The sequence below is a fragment of the Tenrec ecaudatus genome, chromosome 16, assembly GCF_050624435.1.
Source record: "Tenrec ecaudatus isolate mTenEca1 chromosome 16, mTenEca1.hap1, whole genome shotgun sequence".
NCBI lineage: Eukaryota > Metazoa > Chordata > Mammalia > Afrosoricida > Tenrecidae > Tenrec > Tenrec ecaudatus.
The window spans coordinates 7,592,577-7,617,454 of record NC_134545.1 but is presented as its reverse complement, the minus strand read 5'-3'; the positions used below and the strand labels follow the sequence as shown (position 1 = coordinate 7,617,454).

Here is a 24,878-nt window from a genome sequence, read left to right as displayed (position 1 = left end):
CACTTAAGATAAAGAGCCCACGTGGGATCTGGGAGTGGCTTCTGAGACCACAGAGAGGTGCAGGTGGCAGGAGGAGTCAGACCAGAGCAAGTGTTCAAAGCTCAAAAATAACAACAGCCCTTCTCCCAGCTGGACCTCTGCTCTGACCCTTGGCTCTCCACCCTCCCCAAGGGGGCTCCCAGCACCAAGTCCTCTAGCACAGAGCTGGCCAAGGCAGTGCAGTTACAGAACGATAGTTTACTCTCACTGGTTGGTGGTGCCACGCCGACCGCCCCAGCCTGCTAGTTTTTCCTTCTCGTGTCACTCTCCAGGCGCGAGATCCGAGCCTCCTTCAATTTTAAGTTGTCCAGCACCAGCTGCCGAAGGCTCCCGTGGTCCAGTGGCTGATCCACTGCAGACACAGGGAGATCAGTGCGTCCTCCCCAAGGACCATACTTGCAGTGAATGTGAGGGCCCCTTCCCGACTGCCCAAGGCCGAGGGCCCAAGTGTGGCTGCGGTCATAGCAGCCAAAAGGATTAAGGATGGCATAAGATACAAGGGCACAGGGTGACAGATGGGATCCGAGAACCTAGCGTGGCTGGTTCTTCAACAACTGATAACATTTAGATATTTGAAAGCTCATTTCAAATGGTCACAAAGTCATTGTGATTGAAAATAATATTAATAAAGCCAGGATATCTAAGCTTTGGGCAGGCAGGACATGTGGCTGGGTCACTAGTGGCGTCCCAAGGAGAAAGGTCCCCACTCGGACCCCATCACATGGCCACGGCCAAGGTGGTACCCAACGGGGCTGATGGGGGAAATGGTGGCCCGCGTGCAGCCCCACCTTAGGTGCTTGGGGATGGCGTCCCCAGGCCTGAAGGTAACGCCACCCAGCAGGTGCACAGGTGAGGGAGGGTAGAAACGAACCTTCATCCAGCTTCTCGCTGACGGCCTCCAATGCCAATACAGGCGGTAAGACCTTGATGCCCTCTGACGTCTTGAGGAGGGCTGAGCCACCCCAGAAAGGGTTGGCGAAGGTTGGTGGGACCTCGGTCTCTGCCCCTTCCATATCGAAGACCCGTTTGCAAGCCTCTAACAGCAGCAAGTCATTGGTCTTCTTTTCAATGATGGCTGGAGAGACACAGTAGGACGAAGGTGGTGGCCCAGGGCAGGCGGGCCCCTACCCCACCCCACCCTGGGGGATTGTGGGAAGTGTGCCTCTGCTGGAGAGGCACAGGAAACAATGGTGTTTCACTTAACACTTGTAAAAAGCAGCCCCATGGCACAGTGGTTGAGAGCTCATCCAAAGGTCAGTGGTTCAACTCCACCAGCTACTCCAAGGTCGAAAGATGTGACCATGGCCTTGGAAACATTATGGGGCAGTTCTACTCTGTCCTTCGGGGTCACTGTGAATCGAAGTCCACTCACCAACAGAGGGTTAGCACCTAAAATGATAAAGTTACTCCAGGTATTCTTAATTAGGGGGAAAAGGGCAATATCATACACCCCTATTAGTTACTGTGGAGGCAATTCCAACTCCAGGCCACTCCATGCATATCAGACTAGAACTGTGTTCCACCCCGGGGTGGATTTGAACCTCCAACCTTTTACTCAGTTAAGCACTTAACCCTCTGCAGCATCCAGGGTCTCCACCATCAGCCCTAGGGGATAGGATGTGTTGCTTATGAGGACAAAGTACAGCTAGCCAAGCAGTACCTAAGCAATCAGCACAACATCTCTCTGGTATTGAGATTTCGGGAGGGGCCATGAGAAAAAGTGTCTGAAACAAATCCCTAGGAAAGGAAGGAGGACGAAGCATGGTTGAATAATACTGGCTTACACTCCAATTGGCATTTGCACCCAGCCTAGCTGGCTTCAGGGCCCCCAAGTGTCACATCAGGTCTCCTGCCTCCAAAAGAATGAGCCGCCACCGCTGCCATGCCTTGTCACAGAACACCCTGGAAATGCCAGCCAAGGGCCTCCCAGCACCCTGCTCAACTCACAGAAATACTGCGGAAGGTTGGAGTTGGTGATCTTGCCCGTCTCCCCCAGCTGCACCAGGACCTTGGTGGCATCACAGTTGATCTTCGTGAACAGAGCCTCCACCGAGTTCCTGAGGTTCTCTAAGGTCTTGCTGATCTCCTTGTAGTTGTTCTCGTACAAGTCTGCTTCCTCCGTGGTCTTCTTCAGCTTCTCCTGCCGGCAGAGCCCGGTTCCCGTCCCCACAGGGTCAGCTGGGCTGGAGGCCTGGGCTCAGCCCACCAGCGGGGCTGGCAGTGGAAAGGGGGTTTGGGGACCCTCTGGGACCAGGGCCTCAGTCTGAGGGGATGGGAGACCACAGGAAAAGGCCTCGATTAGCATTGTTAATGAATGAGAGAAAAGAAATGTCTGGCTGGAGAAACTGGGGCTCTGCGACACATCATCGCCCAAATAGGAAAGCAGGACTTGAACCTAGTTTTTGAACACCACGCCCAGTGGCTTCCTCCTGCTGCCTACTGGGACAGGCAGTTCTCAGAACATAAAAGAAATAAAATTTAAATTCCTCACAAGAAACCACACAGTTCTTTAAAAGGTCACATGTCATCCTGATGTGACAGAAACAGTAACTTCTGGTATGTGTATGTACGCAAGAGCCCTGGTGGCATAGTGGCTACTCCTTGGTATGCTAACTGTAAGGTCAGCAGTTTGAGACCACCAGCCAGCGTGAGGTCGAAAGATGGGGCTTTCTAGTCCTGTGAAGAGTTTCTGTCTCGGAAACTCACAAGGGCAGTACCACCTTGTCCTTTAGGGACGTAATGAGTCGGCATTGACTCAAAACGGCAGCAAGTTTGGCTTTTGGGGGTTGGTTCTGTGTACAAAAGAGCCTGGTAGAGCAATTGTCTAAGGCAGCATTGGGCTGTTAACAAGATCAATAGTTCAAACCCTCCATCCACTCGCCTGTCCAGACCGTCTGCTCTTGTAAAGAGCCTCAGAAATCCACAGGGGCAATTCCCCACGATAGGGCCCCTATGAGGGGTTGATTTGGGCTGTATTTTGTTTAGGGGTGAGGTGTCCACCATCGTCGATGTTCCAAACACTGTATATGCTACCATATCATCTCAGCTCAACCCCACCATCACTCCAGTCTTTAGATGAGGAATAGTCAGCTCAGAGAGCTGTAGCCCGAGCTGTTTGGGTACTTGTTGATGAGGCAAGTGAGTAAAACACCTGGTCTCACCATGGCCTTGTTAGGAAACTAGGGCCAGTAAACATGGTGGGTGGGAGTAGGGGTGGAAGGTGGGGAGGGGTACTGCTATTCAGACAAAGCCAGCCTGCATGAATGCATTTGAAAACAGGAGCCTCACACACACACACACACACACACACACACACACCCGGCCCCCAATTCCTGCTGAAGCCAAGGAGCAATTCTGATGGGACTGGGGTTGGGGGTGAGGGGGGGGCGCACAGGCAGAAATGGATTTGCCCAGCCAGCCTCCCCAAACTGCTCCTCCTTAGACCTTCAAAACCCTATGATTCACAGCACCAGGCGGCCCAGTCCCAAGAAAGGGTCTGAAAAGTCTCATTGAAGCCTGTGCCCAGGGCCCCTGGCAGGCACCTGGCTGAGCACAAACTTTGCTGCCACCTAGTGGTGCTCTAGAGAACGGCACCGCAAACCCATCACCAGGCACGAGGTGCTTATCCAGGAAGACAAGCCAGAGAGAACCCAGCCAGGAACACAGAGGCAGGGCTAGGAACTATGCACTGAGGGCAGGACTTCGGAGTCTGACTCTCTAGGTCCACGTCCCTGGCAGACAGTGCTACGCCCCACCCATTCTCTCCTTTGACTTCATACTAAAACTCTGGTTTGTCACTGGCTCTGGGGTGTCCCTCTCCAGACTTATTTCTTAACAAAGTCAATGAACAAAACAAACTTCTAACTTGCTCAAGTCACTGTTACTTTGGTCCCAAGAAGCTGTGGTGGCACAGTGGTTAAGGCATTTGGCTGATAACCCAACGATCAATGGTTCCAACTCAGTAGGACAAAGATGTTGCAGTCTGCATCTGCAAAGATTACAGCCTTGGAAGCCCTCTGGGGAGGCTTGACTCTGTCCTAAGGGGTCAGAATCGACTCATTGGCAATGGATTTTTGTAGCAGCTGCATGCATTCCAATGTTCATATGCTCTCTGAGCTCCATGATATGGGTCAAGTGACTTTATTTCTTGAACCTCAGTTTCCTCCTCTGTAAAATGGAGAGATCCCCACAGGATTGTTGTAAGGGTAAACTACAATGGTGTAAATGAAGCACTTGACCCAGTGCCTGGCAGGTGGTAGCCGCACAAGCAATGCTCCCAATAACTATTCCTGACAGACAACAGGGCACAGCCAGGTCCCGGGGACAGAGAGAAAAAGACAGCTAGGGAGACAGGTCTTGTAGAAGCCAGTCCAAGGACCTGGCAGAGAAGCAAGAAGGGCTTTCCAAAGGACTGAGAACTCCTAAGGACAAAATTCTGCAGCAAGACCTGGTCCAGAGGCTGCCTGGGACATGTACAAACACAGCTAGGCCCGTGGCCGCTAAGAGAATAAACATCTTCCTGCTCTTGACAGGCCAGCAGGCAGGCAAACAGATAGACCCCTGCCACCTACATCCCTCTCACCCTGCCCTGCTCTTACCTCTAGTTGTTTCAGGGTGGAACAATGGTCCTCGTGGAATGATTTCTGCCGGGACTGCAAGTCGATGATCTCGTTCTGTTAGGGTGAGAAGGGGCAATGAGCGCTCCCTGCCCCCAGCACACTCTCAAAATAAGCCGGTGCCTCAAGGAGACAATGGAGGTGTCAAGCAGAGCTCCAGAATCCCTGGGCCCCCAATCATGCCTATGGAGGTCCTTCCGAATGTTTCTTAATTAACAGGAGGGTGAGGTTATGTGGTTCCTCTTTCAATTTTCCAGAAGAGAACAATCAGTAGAATTTTCGGCAGGAGTGGAAATGTTCTCACTGCCCTCCCCACTATCATCGCCACCTGTGTGTACGTTGAGCTTCAAACGTGGCTAGTTCCCTGGAGGGGCTCGTTTGAATTTTTAATTTAATTTTAATGAGGAGCCACTGGGTCGACCCCATAAAGCTTTATGGTCTGGAACCCCTATGAACCAGTTTGACTCCGATCTACAGGGTCACTGTGACTAACAGACTGAATCAACGGTGTGGGTCTGTCTGGGAGGTGCCTACAGCAAACTCGCTCAGCTGCTAACCAAAAGGTAAGCAGCTCATGTCTACCTAGAGGCAATTAGGAAGAAAGGCCTGGAGAACTTCCTCCCATAAATCCGTCACTGGGGTCGCTGTGGAGCACAGTTCTACGCTGGCCAAGGAGGGGTGGCCGCCAAGTCAGCATCAGCACAACACAGTAACTGAGAGGGTAGAAAAACAAAGTCGTACTTCATCTGGAGGTGGTTAATAGGTGCTGTGAGGGAGTCCTGGTGGCAGAGTCGTTAAATGTTCAGCTGCAATCTGCAAAGTCAGCAGTTCAATACCACCAGCCACTCCACCGGGGAAGACGGCGCTTTCTACTCCCATAAACAGTTACAGTCTTGGACACGCACAGGACAATTCTGCCCTGTCGTTTAGGGTCTCTCCGAGTCAGTGCTGAGTGAGTAGGTGAGTGGGTGTGGATTAGACACTGGGGCTCTGCAGCAGAGGGTTCTTATCAGAAACCCCCGGAGGGCCTGTGACTTGGCAGCTCTAGGTTGGGCCCAGTTTGGCATTTCTGACAAGTTCCCTGGGACCCCTGCTGCTGCTGCTGCTGCTGCTGCTGCTGCTGCTGCTGCTGCTGCTGCTGCTGCTGCTGCTGCTGCTTGACAGCCAAATTTGAGCACTGCCAGCTAGGGCAACATGTCTGAAAATAAAGGCACACACACTCCTTGACAACATCACCTCTGAGAATGTGTCCTGTGTAAGGAAAGAGGGCAGGTCAGCAAATATGGCTGTCCAATGAATTGCTTTCGATCCCCCCTAATTAAAAGAACCTACATCGTTACTAGTGGAAATCGGTTATATCCATTGTAGTCATAAAATTGCCCTATAATTAGGGAAGGGATCTCGAGTAGCACTATGTTTAAAATGCTGATCCCTGGCCCGTGCTCAGAGAATCGGGGACTGCAGGCCTGGGAAAGGTGCAACAACGGCTAACTGGTGGCAGTTTGACCCCACCCAGTGATCCCCAAGGAGAAACAGCTGGTCATCTGCTTCCAGAAAGATTGTAGCTTTAAAATCCCCTGGGGCAGTTCCACTGTCCTACAGGGTCACTATGGATCAGAATCTACTAAAGGAAAGGGGATCCTTTTTGGGGGGAGGGGTAATGCTATGTCAAAGTGATGAGATTCTTCCACACTGGGGGCGTCTGTACAACCTTCTGGTACAGCTGATCCTCATCCTCCCATTGGGATTAGGAAAGTGCTCCCTCCTGAACAATAAAAGTTCAGGGCCCTGCCCACTCCCAGCCCCACCTGGTCCTGCTTTCCGACTGCCGCAAAGACCTTCCCTGCAGTACCGAAGATGGCTACCAGAGGACAGTGGTGGCACGCTGAACGGAAGGCAGTCGGCTCAAAGGGCCCTGTAGGCTCAAAGGCCCCCCATAGGGAAGCAGGAAAGGAATGTACGGGGCTGCAGGTGAACAGGGTGGTGGGGGGACTGGGACCTCTTTACAGGGGCAGCTGCAGCCAGCTTCTCACAAAGGTGACTTAGGGCAGACATGCCTCATTTTCATAGAAAATTAGACATGAAGACTTTCAGGTGCAATCTCCTGTTGTTTGAATATTGGCAACTACTTCAGAATTTCTTCATTCCTCCCTCCTCCCCACCCCTGGCCTAAGGGTGGGGCAAGCAAAAGAAGGCTGGCTTCCGTCAGACCTCTTGGGGTATGGCCCCATCCCCTTAGCTGGGGGTGAAATACGATGTTAGAATCCTCGTCCTGTTTTGTTTTTTTTAATTTTTTATTTGTTTTCTCATTAACTGCAGTGGGCACTGACAGCAAATAAGTAAGGGTCCCAGACATCCCCACCACAGCCCCATCCCACCTTCATCCAGGACCACGCCGCTTGTTTCACGACACTTGATCTTAGCTAAAAGGCCGGCAAGCAATGCCACTTGTGTTTAGCGTAGTTTTCCCTCATGGCTTTCTGCTCCTGTGAACAGTGCCACTCTCGGAAGCCTGCAGGGAAATTCTACCCTATGCTACGGGGCCCATGTGAGTCCCAGTCAACTCGCCCGGGTTGTGCATTTTCCTCCTGGCCTAGGTTTAAGCAAACAGTGTCTGCAGCTCACTAGTGAAAGTTTAGGAATTCCCTCTAAAGTGCTAGTATGCCATTCCACAGATGGCAAACGGAGATCAGAAAGGGCAGGAAGGTGGTTATCTTTTATCAGACCCTCCGGTTCTGACACACAGTAGGGCCCCATCCTGGTGATGGCCAAGAAAGGCCAAGGTCAGTGGTGCTGAGAAGCCTCCCTGCCTGCACACTCACCCTGGTGGCGCTGAGGGTTACACAGCGGCTGTAGAGAGATTAAACACATATTGGGAGGCGGAGCTGGGGAGGAGACTGAGGCCCTACCATGTGAGGAGAGCTAAGGAGCCTAGGGATAGAAGCTGAAGAGCCAAGGGCCTTCCCCAGAGTCCAGGAAAGAAAAACCTTTCCTCCAGAGCTGGTGCCCTGAATTGGGACTCCTGGCCTTCTGAACTGTGAGAAAAGTCACTTGTATTTGTGAAAGCCGCCCCCGCCCCTCCGGTGGTTTATGTTATAGCCAAAACTCCTAAACCAAACTCACTACCATTGAGTACATTCCAACTCATAGTAACCCTATACAGGCATCCTCAAACTATGGCCTGCAGGGCCACATGCGGCCTGCCCAGGACATTTTCCAGCCCGCCGGGTGGTTTTACCCTATTTGGGTTTTTTTTACTTCAAAATAAGATATGTGCAGTGTGCATAGGAATTTGTTCATAGTTCTTTTAAAACTATAGTCCAGCCCTCCAACGGGTTTGAAGGACAGTGAACTGGCCCCCTGTTGAAAAAGTTTGAGGAGCCCTGCTCTAGGACATAGTAGAGCTGTCCCCATGGGTTTCTGACTATGTGAGTCTTGACTGAAATAGAAAGCCTCATCTTTCTCCCCCAGAACAGCTGGTGGCTCGAACGGCTGACCTTCCAGTTAGCAGCCCAACACATAATCCACTCCACCACCAGAGCTCACTGTATAAATAATACACTTGCCATGGCTTAAATGCCACTTTGGGGGGTGGTGGAGGCATGGCCACCTTCAACATATGCATCAATTTCAGAAAAGCTACAATGTCAGGAGACACTGGGGAATACAGCTGAGTTTCTCAAACAGACTCGACCTTGACACCCTTTTCGGTGGCGCACCTGATGGAGCATCCCAAGGCTGCCACTTGGGGCAGGGATGTTGTGGAAAGACGGTTTAGGGGCACAGGGGTGGGCATCCCCGGCCCAAGGAGCCCAGGGGAATGCAGACCTGGATCCTCTCGGTCTTCTTGTGCATCATCTCCATGTCATTGTTGAGCTCTGTGACATAGGTGAACCGGGCAAAGTTCTTCTCCTCCTTGGCCAGGAACTCGGCAATGAGCTGGTCCAGGTTCCCGTTCTCAGACAGCTTCAGCAGCCGGAGGTGGGCCACCTCGTAGCTCTCGAAACTCTCCCCTTTGTGCTTCTTCCCATGCTTCTTGGCCTTGAGGGCTAGAAAGGGAACACCCAGCCACAGTGAGCAGGACACCGCCATGCAGAGCAGCACCAGGCAGACAGTTCATGCCTCGGGCAGGGAGCTGGAATCTTCCATGAGATGGAAACTTTGCCTAGCTCTGCATGGCACAAACATTTCATTACCCATTTCTTTTTCTTTCTTTTTTATTAGAGGCTCATACAACTCATCACAATCCATACATACATCCATTGTGTCAAACATATTTGTACATATGTTGCCATCATCATTCTCAAAACATTTGCTTTCTACTTGAGCCCTTGGTATCAGCTCCTCATGTTTCCCCTCCCTCCCTGCTTCCCCTCTCCCCCATGAACCCTTGATAATTTATAAATTATTATCGTTTTGTCATATCTTACACCATCCGACGTCTCCCTTCATCCACTTCCCCCGGGGAGGAGGTTATATGTAGACCTTGTAATCTGTTCCCCCTATCTCCCTCACTTTCTCTCTACCCTCCCAGTATTGCCACTCTCACACTGGTCCTGTGGTGTTTGCCTGTCCTAGATTCCCTGTATTTCTAGTTCCTGTCTGTACCAGTGTACATCCTCTGGTCCAGCCAGATTTGTAAGGTAGAATTGGGATCATGATAGTGGGGGGAGGAAGCATTCAAGAACTACAGGAAAATTGTATATTTCATCATTGCTACACTAAACCCTGACTGGCTCATCACCTCCCCGCAGCCCTCTGCAAGGGGATGTCCACTTTCCCACAGATGGCCCCTGGGTCCCCACTCCACACTCCCCCTCATTCACAATGCTATGATTTTATTATTATTATTTTTTTGTCTTTGATGCAGGATACCTGATCCCTTCGATGCCTTGTGATCTCACAGGCTGGTGTGCTTCTTCCATGTGGGCTTTGTTGTTTCTTAGTTAGATGGACCCTTGTTTATCTTCCCACCTAGAAGACCCCAGATTCTATATCTTTTAACAGCTGGGCACCATCAGCTTTCTTCACCGCATTTGCTTATGTACCCGCTATGTCTTCAGCTATCATGTTGGGGTAGGCTGGTGTGCTTTTTCCATGTGGGCTTTGTGGTTTCTTAGCTAGATGGCCGCCTGCTTATCTTCAAGCCTTTAAGACCCCAGACGCTATATCTTTTGATAGCCGGCACCATCAGCTTTCTTCACCACATTTGCTTGTGCATCCATGGTCTTCAGCGATCATGCCAGGAAGGTGAGCATCTCAGGCTGCCAAATTGTTAGAAAAAAGTGTTCTTGTGTTGAGGGAGTACTTGAGCAGGGGGCCACTGTCCATATAAGTATATAGATCTATTCCCTCCTTGTATATAAATATAAGTACATAGATCTAGTCCCTCCTTGTATATAAATATATTTACATCTGTATATGCCTATATTTAAATCTCTATGACTATCCTTTGCCTCCTAGTTCTTTCCTCTGTTTCTTTGTACTTTCCTCTTGTCCCACTATCATGTTCTGCCTTCATTTGGGTTTTAGGAATTCCTCTCAGTTACACTGCCCTTGATCCAGCCCTGCCAGACCTCTTACACCCTCCTTGGCACTGATGTGGATCACTTGTTGTTCCCTTGATCCCGTCATTACCCATTTCTTATATTCCTGGTAGCAATCCTGGTGGTGCAGTGGCTTTGCCCTTGGCTACTCACTGAAAGGTGGGTGGTTCAAGACCTGATGATCTGCTCTCACAAAGATTCCAACCGAAACCCATGGCCATGACTTAGAGTGACCTCACAGAATGGTCCCCAGAGGGCTTCCAAGACTGGGTGTGCACAACTCTCTGTGCTTTTTCACTGCCACAGGTTTCTCCATGGAGCAGCTGGTACATTTGAACCACCAAGCTTTCAGTGAGTGATTGAGTGCACCCCTAACTAGGATCCCTTTCCATAAAGATCACAGCTGAGAAAACCCTATGTGTTAAAATCATATCATCGTGAATGAGGGAGAGTGCAGACTGGGGACCCAAGACCCATCTGTAGGCAACTGGACATCCCCTTACAGAAGCATCATAGGGAGGAGAGGGGCCAGTCAGGGTGCAGTGTAGCAATGATGAAACACAGCTTTCCTCTAGTTCCTAAATGCTTCTCCTCCTGACCCAACTATCATGATCCCAATTGTACCTTACAAATCTGGCTAGACCAGAGACTGTACACTGATACAGATAGGAACTGGAAACACAAGGAATCCAGGACAGATGATCCCTTCAGGACCAGTGGTGAGAGTGGCGATACTGGGAGGGTGGAGGGAAGGTGGGATAGAAATGGGCAACCGATTACAAGGATCTACATATAGCCTCCTCCCTGGGGAATGGGCAACAGAAAAGTGGGTGAAGGGAGACGTTGGACAGTGTAAGATATGACAAAATAATGAGAATTCATAAACTATCAAGGGTTCATGAGGGAGGGGGAGCAGGAAGGGAGGGGGGGAATGAGGAGCTGATACCAAGGGCTCAAGTAGAAAGCAAATGCTTTGAGAATGATGAGGGCATCAAATGTACAAGTGTGCTTGACACAATGGATGGATGGATGGATGGATGGATGGATGGATGGATGGATGGATGGATGGATGGATGGATGGTGATAAGACTTGTATAAGCTCCCAATAAAATGATTTAAAAAAATAGAAAGAAAACCCTATGTGTTGGTTCTGTTATCTCACATGGGATTGTGATGCATCAAAATAGACTGGTGGCACCCAGACGCAAAGCCAAGTTCACTGTCACCAAGTCGATTTCGACTCACAGAGGCCCTGTCGGACAGGCTAGAATGCCCCTTTGGGTTTCTCAGGCTGTTGCTCTTCATTGGAGTAGAAAGCTTCATCTTTCTCCTGAGGAGCAGCTGCTAATTGTGAAATGCCCAACTCACAAACACTATGCCACCAGAGCCCAGAGAGGGTACCTTCTTCCTTTCTGGCCTGCTCCTCGAACTCGGTGCGGTCATTCAGCTTGACAAGCAGGAAGGACTTGAGCTTGTTCTCATGGGCGTAGACGCGCTCCAACTCCCGGATCTCCAGGTTGTACTGAGAGATGTCCTTCTGCTGGCGGTCCTTCATGGCGGCCATCCGAGCCATGGCTTCCAGCCTGGGCAGGAGGGACACAGCAGTGTCTGAGCGTCCACGGGTCTCCTCTGTCCACCTTTCTCCCTGCCCAACCAAAGACTGCCACTTCCTTCTTTTTGATCCTCCTTTCTCATTCCTCCTCCCCCAAGGTGACCCTGAATCTCAATGAGTTTGCCTCTTTGGATAGTTCCTGGCAGCCAGATCACACAATATTTATCCACTCGTGTCTAATTAATTTCACTTGAGAGCCCCTGGGTTGTGCAAACAGCTAAGCACTTGACTGGGAGGTTGGTTTTTTGAACCTACTCAGAGCATCTCGGAAGAGAAGCCTGCGTTCTGCTGCCCAAAGGAGACTCTAAGGATCACACTTCCACTCTGTACACATGGCGCCACCAGGAGTCTGAATTCACTTGTTGCAAGTAACAACAACAATAACTTCACTCAACGTCGCTTCACGGTTCATCCAGGTCTTCGCATGTATTAGAACCTCTATTCTATGAATGGTTGAGTAATATTCCATTGCATGGCTAGACCACATTTTGCTTATCCATTCTTCTGTTGGTGGGCACTTCTACCACTACCATCACCTTTTAAGACCATGGACATTCACGGTGGGCAAGAATTCTGCTTACCTAAACACCACCAGCTACAAGCACTAGACCATACCCAGGAAATTGCTCTCCCATCAACATCATCAGCACCACTTGTCCATTACCAGGTCCCAGGCACGCCCTCACATAAGCTAGTAGTGCTTAATCCTTACTACCACCCAAAGTAGCCCTGTTCGCATTTTGTGTTTGGCTGCTAACTGCAAGGTCAGCAGTTCAAACCTACTAGCCACACCGAGGGAGAAAGATGAGGTTCCCTGCTCCCGTAAAGATTGACAGATTTGGAAACTCAAAGGGGCAGCTCCACTCTGCCCTGTAGAATTGCCGTGATCTGAATCCACTCGATGGCAGTGAGAGTAGACTGTCAGAAGTCCTGGTGGTGCAGTGTGTGTATAAAACACCTTTGTCAAAGTCACTCAAACACCCCAGTTCTTACCTCACAAATCCTGCTAGACCAGAGTATATACATTGGTACAGATAAGAGCTTTCGACACACAGAAGCCAGAACAGATAAACCCCTCAGAAACAGTAACGGGAATAGCAACATCATGAGGGTATAGGGGGGGTAGAGTGGGGAGGGAGAAAGGGGGAGTCGATAGCAATGATGGAGGTATAGCCCACCGCCTCCCCCCAAGGAGGATGAACAACAGAAACATGGGTGAATAGACACAGCGGTGTAAGATATGAAATAATAATAATATATAACTTATCAAGGGTTCACGAGGGTGGGAGCGGGGGTCAGGGAAAAAGGAGGAGCTGATACCAAGGGCTCAAGTAGAAAGAGAATGTTTTGAAAATGATGACGGCAACATATGTACAAGTTTGCTTGATATAGTTGATTTATGGTTTGTTATAATATCTGTAAGAGCCCCCGATAAAATAATTTCTTCTTCTTTTTTTTAATCACTCAAAAAACAGCCAGCAAATACATTCACCTAATTGCTAGAGCTAGAACAGGATATATATATATATATATATATATATATATATATATATATATATACCTATTTATTTATTTATATGCACCAGAAGGCCACCTGATTGCACATGAATATCCTGAAACAAGTTCCTCTTCCCTCAATTCCTTAAATATTTTCAGCAACTATTTCCTAAAGAATATTATCACTTGGCTATCCTCTATAGTCTGTGATGAATCAGTGTTAATTCTTCTTTTATCACTATATTCGGAATTATAAAATGCACAATTCAGTGTACTTCTAGACTCTTCACCCAAACCATGTCTCCTATTAAGCAGCCGATGCTGTAGTTGGAAGGTCACCTGCCCAGAGCAGTCTGGTTTTGTGCTCTAGTTAGGAGCCTCGCTTGGTCAAGGTGTTCGTGTCCCCCAGTCTTGCTCTGTGTGTCTCCTCACCGCACATGATCACTGAGGCAGAGCAGGAAAGGGCGCCTTACACAACCAAATCCTGCAGGGAAGATATATTCCTTCATAGAAAAATGAATCTAAAAAGCCACCCACTCTGCAAATGGAACTAAGCTTGGCAAAGCGAAGCCAAGATCAACCAAATTATGATACTCTGAAGTGTGATCATCAAATTCTAAATCAAAGGGGGGGGCGACATGTTAAAACAATGACTCTCGTCATGACTGAGACATCTAAGGTCTACGCTAATTCTCTCTTTTGTCTTTAGAGGCTTCATTTTGCATTTTAATTAATGGATTTAATCCTTTTAGTTATTTATTTAAACATTTTATTAGGGATTCATACAACTCTTATCACAATCCATACATCCATCCATTGTGTCAAGCACATTTGTATTTGTTGCCATCATCATTCTCAATACATTTGCTTTCTACTTGAGCCCTTGGTATCAGCTCCTCATTTCCCCCCACTTTCCCCGTTCCCCCCTCCCTCATGAACCCTGATAATTTATAAGTTATTATTATTTAGTCATGTCTTACACTGTCCAATGTCTCCCTTCGCCCACTTTTCTGTTGTCCGTCCCCCAGGGAGGAGGTCATGGGGAGATCCTTGTCATCGGTTCCCTTTTGTCACACAATGGAGCCTATCGCTTCCGTAAAATGTACAATGTACTTATGACCTGTAAACAAGCAAGTTGACAGAAAATGCAGTTTTCCTCACCCTATTCTGCTGATCCACAAGTTCTAAGAAATTGAGTTCATAGTTAAGAATGGTTAATGCCAAAAAAAAAAAGGTATTCAACTAGTGCAGTTATAAAACACATGATTTTATGGTCAACTGAGTCTCAGGAAATGCCCTCTTTGTTCCGGTGTTTTTGTAACCTGTGCCTGGGCCCTTACAAAGCCCTGTGCTTTTCCGTAACCATGTTCTAGCCCACCTCTAGTCTCTGTCAATACCAACCAATCACGGGCATTTTAACTGTGCCCTTCTGCTTGTCTTTACAAGCCTTCCTAAATGAGCAAGGAGCGAGTTGTCAAGAGCTTCTTGACTCTGGTTTCCCCTTTTTGCCACTAAAAAATGCTTTACTTTTTTACTTTCACGGAGACTCGTGGCCTCTGGGAAGCCGGGAGAATAAGTTTAGCATAACTAACCAAAAGTGTGATCGTTTGCACTCACCCAGAGGCGCCTCAAAAGAAAGACTTGGGTATCTTCTTCAAAGATTTTTTTTAAAGAAGGGAGCGTGTTTTCGTATGTACCACAATCAAGTGTTTTAAAATAATGCTTAGCACACCAAGGCTGGTACTTAGGTGGAGCTCAGGAATATTGCGGTGGTACTGGCATGCCTTCACCACTTAAGCACAAGGGCAGAGGTGCCTCAGGCTAAGAAACTAGACACTCAGCCAGGGGTCCAGCAGTATCTTTGGGGTGGGGTGTCTCTCCCCTACCCCACCTCTGCTCGTAAGCCTGAGCAGACTGCTCGATGGCCACATTCATGGTTTTCTTCTGCACGGACAGGCGTCTGTGCAGCTCCTGGTAGACATGGTCATAAGCGGCTTTCTCGAACCGGAGGTCCTCAATCTCTTTCCGGAGCTTGGCATTGGTGGTCAACATATTGTCAAAGTGGACGGTGACCTGCGGGACAGACTGTGCTGTTAATTTTGTAAGATCATGTCGTTAGGGCAGATTTTTTTTTAATGATGCAAACTGAAGTATTTAGGGGTGCCATGTCATGATGTCTGTGATTTGCCTTAAAATACCTTTGGGGGAAGAGTGATACAGTTATAGAAAAACATTAACAATTGCTACATCTAAGTGATGGGTATGTGGGAGTTCCTTTTATTCCCTCTACTTTTTTCTGCATGTCTTAATAAATTTGTCTTAGTTTTTTAAAAAAATGAAAGGTGATTTTCTGCCACCTCTCATACACTTAAAAGAAATAACTACACACACAATCCTAAGATTATAGGCTTCAATTTGAGCCAAGGTTTTCAAGCTGCATTGCAATCTGGGCTTCTGCTGGGCTAAGACTGGGGGTACCCTCAGGTAACCCCTGAGGGTACAATGGCTGAGTGCTTGGCTGATTAAAGGGTCAGCGCTTTAAACCCATCAGCAGTTCTGCGGGAAAAGTCCTGGTGATCTGCTTCCTGAAAGATTACAGCCTAGGAAAAGTCCCTGTGGGGAAGTTCAACTCAATCACACACAAGATCGGAGTGTGTGTGTGAAGGTAGAAAAGAAGACATTAATAACTATGTGTACAGGAAGAAGAATATGTTCTAGAACAGAATGTGGTGATAATTGTACAACTCTACGTGATACAATTGAATCAGTGAATTGTACGACAGGTGGATGAAGTGCTCATAAAACCATTTCAATTTTTTCTAAGTTGGACATTGAATAAGGAAGCAGAAGAAAAATCGATGCATTCAACTATGGTGCTGAGAAAGAATATTCAAACTATCATGGACTGCCAAAAGAACAAACAGATCCGTCTTGGAAAACGTACAGCCAGAATGATCCTTAGAGGCAAGGATGGCAAAACTATGACTCTTAAAAGGAGAGACCAGTCCCTGCAGAAGGACACCATTCTTGGTAAGGTGGAGGGGCAGCAAAAAAGAGGAAGGCCCTTGACGAGAGAGATGGACCCAGTGGCTGCCACAATTGGCTCCAACGTAAGAACAAGTTCTTCCGTGGGGTTAAAGGGAGACGAGTCAAGGAATCCAGAAAGAAAACAAATGCTTGGAAACTGACTGTGGTAGCAATGGTACAATTCTGCTGTATGTGACTGAACTGTGGAATGACACAGGTATTAACTTCCAATTCATAATAAATTTTCAAAGTCAAAGAGGAAATGGACGGTTGTGGGGATGGTGCAGGGCCAGCCAGTGCTTCGTTCCGTTGTGCAGAGGGCCGCTAGGAGTGGGACGAGACCAGATGGCACCGCCAACAACAGGAATAATGGCACAACGACAAGTTAGCATGGAATGGCGAGCTTCCAGGGGAGACACAGACTGCTGAGGGCACGCAAGAAAGAGGGACTCTGAACAGAACTAGAGCCAAGCAGCAAACCTCAAACAGCAGCCATCCATACCTGCATTCATTGCTTCAATCACTGGACTCACAGGAGTTTGCTGAGCACCAACTCGGAGGCTCAGTTTCTAACTGAGGGGACTCCTGACCCCACCGGGGTAACTAATTGCAGAGCAGGATCCTGGGCCTTCGCCCGCCTAGAGGTTGTAACTGGGTGGATCAAAATGTGTATTAAACATATATTCAATGGTTTGAATATATTAAAAACAGTTGTGAAATCGCCACAATTACTTTTAGAAATTTTCTTCATTCTTGTACTCATTATTAGCTTCCCCCCCTCCCACACACACACCTAATGTTTGTAAAGATGGAAGACTAGAGCTATTTAGCCCACCTTCCCATGGGTACTGCCCCCAAATGAAATCCACTCAGAGGTGACATGGATAGAAAAAATGTCCTAAAGACATACCTAGACCACCTAAATCCAGCTATGCCTTTAAGGTCCCATTTTCACCCCTGAATTTGCATGAGATATTGGGCTGATAACTGCAAGGTTGCCTGTTCAAACCTACCAGTCACTCTGTGGGAGAAAAATGAGTCTGCTCTCAGAAAAGGTTATCATCTTCGAAACTCTGTAGGAAGTTGCTAAGGGGCAAGAGGAACTTTATGGCAGTGGGGTGTTTTGTCTTGTTTATGACCAACAAAATCCTTTTTGTTTGTTTGTTTTTTTTGTTTGTTTTAAGCCAGTTCTTAATTTAGAGAATGCTGCTTCACGCAAAAGTCACCGTGGATGGAGGGTCATCAGGAAATATACACGTGCATATATGTCTGAAGTTTTCTGAGAGGCAACATCACAACCACCAAAGAGGGTCTCATTTTAGCAGAGGAGCAAAGTCCTGGTGGCACTGTGAGTTAGGTGTTCAGACCCACCTGTGCAGTGCTTATGCACTGGTCTGTCATGCTCGGGGCCGGCAGTTCGAAACCATCAGCCGCTCCTTGGGAGAAAGATGGGGCCGTCTACTCCTGAGAACAGTTACCGTCTTGAAACCGCACAGGGGAGTCGCTTGGAGGGCAGAGCGTGAGCCACACCACAAGAGGAGGCTGTTTGGCCCTGCTCAGAGGGACAGCTTCTGAAACCTCATGGGGCAGTTCTACTCCGTCCTCTAGGGGCGCTAGGAATCAGAATCCGCCCCCTGGCAAATGGGTCCGTCCCAGCAGAAGTGTGAGCAGGTTCCACAGGGCGAGCGGCAGGGCAAGGAATCCTTTCTCAGAGGGCTGTTTTTCCTCCGCTTCTGAAAACCAGCAGGAGTTTGGGGAGAGGGAACTAACGCAGAGCATGTTGGGGAGGTGGGACAACACACTGTTCTGCGGTTCCAGAAAATAAGGAAAAGAAAGGCAAGCTGAGTGACAACGACGAGCCATCCAGAGTGGGGAGAGCACTCTGATTCAGAGACCCCCGATACAGGGTTTCAGAGGCTGGGCATCTTTACAGGAGTAGACAGCCTCATCTTTTCCCCTCTGATCAAGCTGGTGGGTTGGAACTGCTGACCTTGTGGTCAGCAGCAAAACGCCTAACCCACACGGCCATCAGAATTCCTTGGATAGAGCAGAGCAGGTGGTAAATTCTAGACCGCTGCCTGGGCTGTGTGTGCACACCAATAGTCAATCCTGCCTTTTTCTGGAGCCGACCCATGAAATGAGCATGTTCTGTCCCTGGCTGGGATGGCATCGTTCTTCACCCCCAGCAACTCAGCTGCTTGCGAAGCTGGGGAGAACAGCATACGTACAAGATTCAAACGGGTTTCCAGAATGTGGATCTGTTTTTGCAGTTTCCGGGGGTTATTGGCCTCTTGCATTTTGGTGAAGATCTGCTTTTGGTTTATAACTTTTTGTTCTACCTGAGAAATCTGGAAAGAGAGAGGGGGTAATGAAAAACTAAAATAACCTCAGCTGTCTTAACAACTGTGTGGGTGCGATCCTACAGTTTACTCACTGAAGTGTATTCAAACCCCAAACTGCTATGTCCTTTCTTTTCCTAGACATGAAGTTTGCATTTCTGTCTGGTACGTCTGTTTGATTCGACATCATCTGAGCTAGTTAGGATAAACATGGCGCAATCAATATAGAGTGTCTGCTCTTACGTGTAACTTTCCAACGCGGGGAAACCTGCTGAGGTCGTTTGTGAAATATTCTCTCCTCCTAATAAGACACTACCGTGTAACGTTGCCCTTGTTCGTATCCTTGAACGCGATTCTGTGAGGCATGGATGCCAACGGAGCTTTGACAGCCACTTCGTGATCAGGAGGGGAGGGCCAAGAGACTCTTTCAGAAAAAGACCAGCCCATCTTTTTAGAGCGGCTAAGTCATCCCTGGCATGGCCGAGTTCCAGAGAGATCTCTTATGCCGTGAGAACTTTCATTCCCTCAGCTGCTTTTAGTCAAAAAATTCCGTTACTTGCAGCCAAACGCGTTCTCCAACAAAGACTGAGGCCGCTCTGACTGCCAGGCGGTGTGGAAATGGGCGAGTAGCACCCAACTGGAGAGGGAAATGGATTTCATTTACAACTGCTAGGAGCCAGGGTTTGGACATTAGCCAGAACACCCCAGGCCCCAAATTCCCTCAAGGTTAGGATAAAGAGCTTCATTAGCCCTGATATACAAAGTCAAGCTCCCCATTCTTCCTAGGCAGCCTCAACACAACCCCCACAGGCTCAATGATGGACTCGACTTGTGACGGGTCCTCATTTTACCAAGGGCAGTGTCCCCACCAGGCTACAACTGACCCAAGTCCTCAGGCATCAATCAGTTCCGTGTCCAAGCAGAGCTGTAGCATCAGCGTGTCCACCATGACTCCCGGGAGTACATTCAGATCCAGATTCCCTGGGTGTCTGGGTGTCAACACCGCTTCCATGATGCGGAGAGTAATTTGGCTGAAAGGCGGCAGCTGGCAGAAAACTGTCTTGCCCAAGCACCTTGCCGTTTTCCCCGTTGGCTTCTTGATTACTTTGTAAAGCCAGGTGGGGCCTGGTGAGGATGTCCCAGCCTTCAGTGACCTCTTGCAAGGGTGGGGCTGTGGACACTGTATTGGGCCTGGAGTCAGGGGAGAGGTTCTGGAATCTGCCCATTTTGGAATTAAATCGGGATGAAGAGGGTTTGATGTGGAGATTCTTTTGAGGACTCCAAATTAGGGACCTTTTCCGCATGCTTCTAAGGACTTGTATCCCATCCTTTATTCAATTTTCCTGGATCACCTCCTTTCTCATTCATGCCTGTATTCATCAACCAATTATTCATCCCATCCCTCATGCCCCAATGTTTCTTAAACACCCTCTCTGTGCCAGAAGACAAGAGTGTGACAGTCATCAGGACGGAGACGGTCCCCACCCTCAGAAAGCTGACTCTCTAGGACTTGGGGCAAGGAAAGGGGAGGGTGCAGGACTAGGTCTGAAGTTCATAAAGTGGGGTGAGTCTTAGGGGAGAGGAGAGAGAAGGCATTCTGGACACATGCTGGGACATTTGAGATGAGACCTTGAAGGATAACTAGGGAGAGGAACATCCCAGACTGAGGGCGGGGCAGGTGCACAGGCAGGACTTCCAGAGACAGCACAGTGGGCCCCAAGGAGGAGGAGGCCGCCAGTGAGGAGGACATAGCATGGAGAGGGAGGGGCAGGGGAGCAGGTGGAGAGGGGAGAGGAGGGAGTGGGCAAGGCTCCTGGGGAGTTGGCCTTTATCAAAACACCACTGGGTGTTCTTTGGGCTGGTTTGCTATTGGGGGGGGGGGGTAATTATAGATAAGGAGTCCTGGTAGTGCAGTGGTTAAGCGCTCAGCTGCCGACCAAAAGGAGTGAACCCACCGGTGGCTCTGCAGAAGGGAAACGTGACTGGCTCCTCCCGGTCAAGGGCGCAGTTCTACTCTGACGTGGCAGTCGCGGTGGGTCAGAATCAACTCCACTGCACGCATGCCAATTCACGTAGGAGAGGGGCTTCCGGAAGCCCATGGGAACATTTATATCTATATAAATATGTGTTTCTATCTATATTCCATTATAGTTTAGTTCCATTTTCCCCTGGACTTTCGGAAGCTACTTCATCGTACAGGCCTTGTGGGTGTTGAGGCGCCTTGGTGGCACCACGATTAAAGCCGGTGGCTGCTAATTAAAGGGTCAGCTGTTTGAACTCACGAGCTCCCCTAAAGATGACAGCCCCGGAATCCCATGGGGCAGCTCTACTCAGTCCTACAGGGCTGCCGGAGCGGGAACAGACTCGCCCCACCTTCTCCTCCAGCTCCGCCAGCAGCGTCTTCAGGGACTGATTCAGGGTCTCGTAGTCCTCCTGGGTTTGCTGCAGGAAGCGCAGCTCCATGTAGTTCTTCTCATTCAGATTCAGGTTCTTAGAGGATTTGATGAGCCCCAGAAGCAGGTTGATCTCATCATGCTCCTCCTGCAAGGTCTTGATCTTCTTGCTGGGGGGATGGGGAGGGCAGAGGGGGATGGGGAGGGCAGAGGGGGATGGGGAGGGCAGAGGGGGATGGGGAGGGCAGAGGGGGATGGGGAGGGCAGAGGGGGATGGGGAGGGCAGAGGGGGAGAAGCAGTGCCCTGAGGTGAGCCTCCTCCTCCAGTCTTCCTTGTCTCTCCCCCAGCCCCCAAAATCTGTGTCATAAACCCAGATCCCTCTGCCTGCTGCTATGGCCCCACTGGGAACTAGGCTTGCTTTGTGTGGTTCCTGAGAGCGCTTTCAAGCTCATGATCCTTTCTGGCGTAAAAGAGCAGATCAAGCAAGGAGATTCGGGGAGGAAGACAGAAGAGCGGCAAGGAGCCAAGTTGATGAGGGGACTTCAAAGAGCTGGTGGGAAATGAAGCTCAAAAAATAACGCCACCAAGTTGATTCCGACTCGCAGAGACCCAATAGGACAGTGTAGAACCTTCTCATAGGGTTTCTAAGGCTGTACAGAAAGCCAACTGCCCTAGCTTTCTCCTGTGGATCGGCTGATGGTTTCAAACGGCGGATATTGGGGTGAGAATATCATATGCATAACCCACTACACCACCAGACCTCCACACTTTCTTCAAACAAACCAAAACTCTCAATTGCAGGAGGGTGGAGGGAAGGTGAGGGAGAAAGGGGGAACAGATTACAAGGATCTACATGTAACCTCCTCCCTGGGGGACGGACAACAGAGAAGTGGTTGAAGGGAGATGTCAGATGGTGTAAGATATGACAAAATAATAATAATTTATAAATTATCAAGGGTTCATGAGGAGGGGAAGCGGGAGGGAGGGGAAAAATGAGGCGCTGCTACCAAGGGCTCAAGTAGAAAGCAAATGTTTTGAGAATGATGATGGCAACATATGTACAAATGTGCTTGACACAATGGATGGATGGATGGATGGATGGATGGATTGTGATAACAGTTGTATGATCCCCCGATAAAATGATTTTTTTTTTAAACCCTCTCAGTTGTACTGCCAGGGAGTCAGTTCTAACTCATACAGACACAGGCCAGAAGAGAACCACCCTGACACTGTACATCTTTAGAAGAGTAGAAAGCCTCATATTGGTCCCACAGAGCAGTTGGTCATTTTGAACTGCTTGACCTGTGGTTTGCAACCCAGCTGGCCACTCACGATGCCACTGAGGCTCCATCCTGTCTTCCTAGTCCCTCTTAATCTGGAAGCTCCACTCAAGCCTATTTGGCCTCATAGAAATCCACAAGCCTCCACGAACAGATGGGATCTGCACCTGAAGTGCATTGGTTAGGAAAAGAACCTCTGGTGTCCTGCATAAACAAACAAACAAACAAACAAACAAACTCACTGCCATCAATTGGATGCGACTCATTGTGACCCTGTGTCAGGTTTCTACGACTATAATCTTTCTCCTTCAGACAACCTTGTCTTTCTCCAACAGAGCAGCCCAATTTGTTACCCACCAGGGCTCCTTCATGGAGGGCAAGCCTTTGATCCCTGAAACTACAACTGCCTGCAAAAGAACACACACAAAACCCAACAAAACCAACACACTGCCATTGAGTCAATGTCAACTCATAGCGACGCCCCTACAGGACCGGGTAGAACTGCCTCTGTGGGTCTCAGAGGCTGTCACTCTTTACCGGAGTAGAAAGCCTCACCTTTCTCCCATTGAGTGGCCGGTGGTTTCGATATGGGGGTAAGCAGGCCAACACAACCACAACCCCACCCGAGGCCTAGTTTGGGACCGTTTCCACAGCTCCACCCTTCTCTGAGAGGGCCTGCTTTCCTGAGGAACAATTTGCAACGGGGCCTGTCAAAACCCATTCCCTAGATGTGGCTGGAGCCCCCCCAGCCTCTGCCTCTGCGGACCTCCCTCCAGACCGGACAGCCAATTAGCTCTGGGAATGAGGGGGAACACATATCAGACAGGATTTTTTTTCAAGTTTGCAGAAACCTGGGTGGCGGTGAGGTCCCCTGGCGCCTCCACCCGTTGTTTGCTCAAATGACTGGCAGGAGTCTCCTCTTTCCTCTTCCCCAATCTCTTCTGGAAAAGAGATGAGGAGGGAATGGGCAAGAAAGGGGAACGGTGGGCAAAGAGGAGGATTGTGAAGAAAAGGCTTGAGAGCCTGCACAATTGAACGGCAGGAAACAGCCCCACAGTTCAGTGCCCTTTGCCCACCAGCCACTAGCATCCTCTGAAAGCTTCTAGAAATGCAAAGTCTCAGGTCCTATTGACTCAGGACCTGCTTTTTAATACGGTCAAAAGACTTGAATGCACAATCATGTGTTAGAAGGACCACTCTAGAATGAATGGCCATGAACATCCTGGGGGTGGGGGTTGGGAGTGGAGGCAGAAAGCGGTAGGCCCTGGCAAACTTTTCCCTGTAAAGGGCTAGAACCCAAATGTTCCAAGCTTTGAAGGGCAGAGAACTTCAGATGCAAGGCATCTGATCTGAAGTGTCCTTCTCTTGAAACCAATGTCTTTAGACAGAAGACCACAGGTCCCCAGATTGGGTTCAGAACTTCCTTCCTCCAAAGAAGTGAAGACTGAGCCTCAGATACTTGTAAACTGAGGTTGATGGTGTGATGTCACTGGGTGGTGCGAATGGGTGGCATGCTCCCTTGTGAACTGTAAGGTTGGCCGTCAAGAGGCCCCTTAGATAATAGTCTGAGAAGTCCAGCCATGAGAGCCCAGCTCTCCTCTGACACACATGGGATTGCCATGAGCAGCTGTCAACTCAGCTGGTTACTGTCCACTGAGGCGCAAGAGCAACGAAATGCAGTCTATCCAAACCACAGCATGTTCGTCAGCCTATAAAGAGGAACAAATTCTGATACATGTTACAACATAGATGAATCTTAAACCATTACGCTAAGTGAAAGAAGCCAGGCGACTCTGCTCACATGAACCATCTAGAAGAGGCAGGCACACAGACACAGAAAGGAGAGCAGGTCACCAGGGGTGCCGAGGGAGCACAGGTAAATTATGGCTCAATGTACACCCAGCTCTAGTTTGGGGTGATGGAAATACACAGTGATGAAGGCTGCACAACATGGAAACGATGGCGCTGGCATATGCACTGGCAAGAGTTAGGTATTGTTACCACAATACAATTTAAAAATAAATCAGGGAAGAGGTGGCCCCACAGGGGAAGGCAAGCACCATGACCCCAAACCCAAAATGTCCCCCCAGTTCACTCAGGACAAAATTCTGGCCGTCACCTACCACTGGTTCATGATCTTCTGCTGGGAGCGGAAGTTAAAGGCCTTCCGGCTGTCCACCATTTTCCGGAACTGCTGCCTTAGTTTCTTAAGCTCCATCTCCACCTGTTGCTCTCTGGCCTTCTCTGAAACTTCCTGGGCATCATCTGAGCCTTTTCTCCGGTGCTTCTTTGGTTGAGAGAGACAAAAGGCTATTGGTTAGGTGACTGAGGAAAGCCACATGTCAGCTCCAGGGGCGAGAAGGTGGGAGAGCACCCTTGAGTAAGATCAACTCTGTTACATAGAAAAGCTATCCCACAGGGTGGCCCCAGTGGGAGGAAGCTGGGCCCCATTTCGTGTACTGAAGAGGCAGCCTTGCTAGGTGAGGTAAGAGGGTATTCTTTGGAGTCCTGGGTTCAAGTACAGGCTC

At 49.2% G+C, this 24,878-nt stretch overlaps 1 protein-coding gene across 1 annotated transcript; it reads right to left on the bottom strand.

Moving 5' to 3' along the window:
* Positions 1 to 281: 281 nt before the first annotated feature.
* CCDC63 (coiled-coil domain containing 63) lies at positions 282 to 24,547 on the bottom strand. Its single transcript, XM_075534641.1, has 10 exons — positions 24,474 to 24,547; positions 21,050 to 21,239; positions 18,566 to 18,685; positions 15,202 to 15,383; positions 11,603 to 11,784; positions 8,484 to 8,704; positions 4,638 to 4,712; positions 1,987 to 2,179; positions 911 to 1,114; positions 282 to 391 (listed from the first exon to the last, which is right to left on the bottom strand). The coding sequence occupies exons 1-10, from the start codon at positions 24,530 to 24,532 to the stop codon at positions 282 to 284; spliced, it is 1,536 nt and encodes a 511-aa protein (XP_075390756.1). The 5' UTR covers positions 24,533 to 24,547.
* Between the last annotated feature and the right edge of the window lie 331 nt (positions 24,548 to 24,878).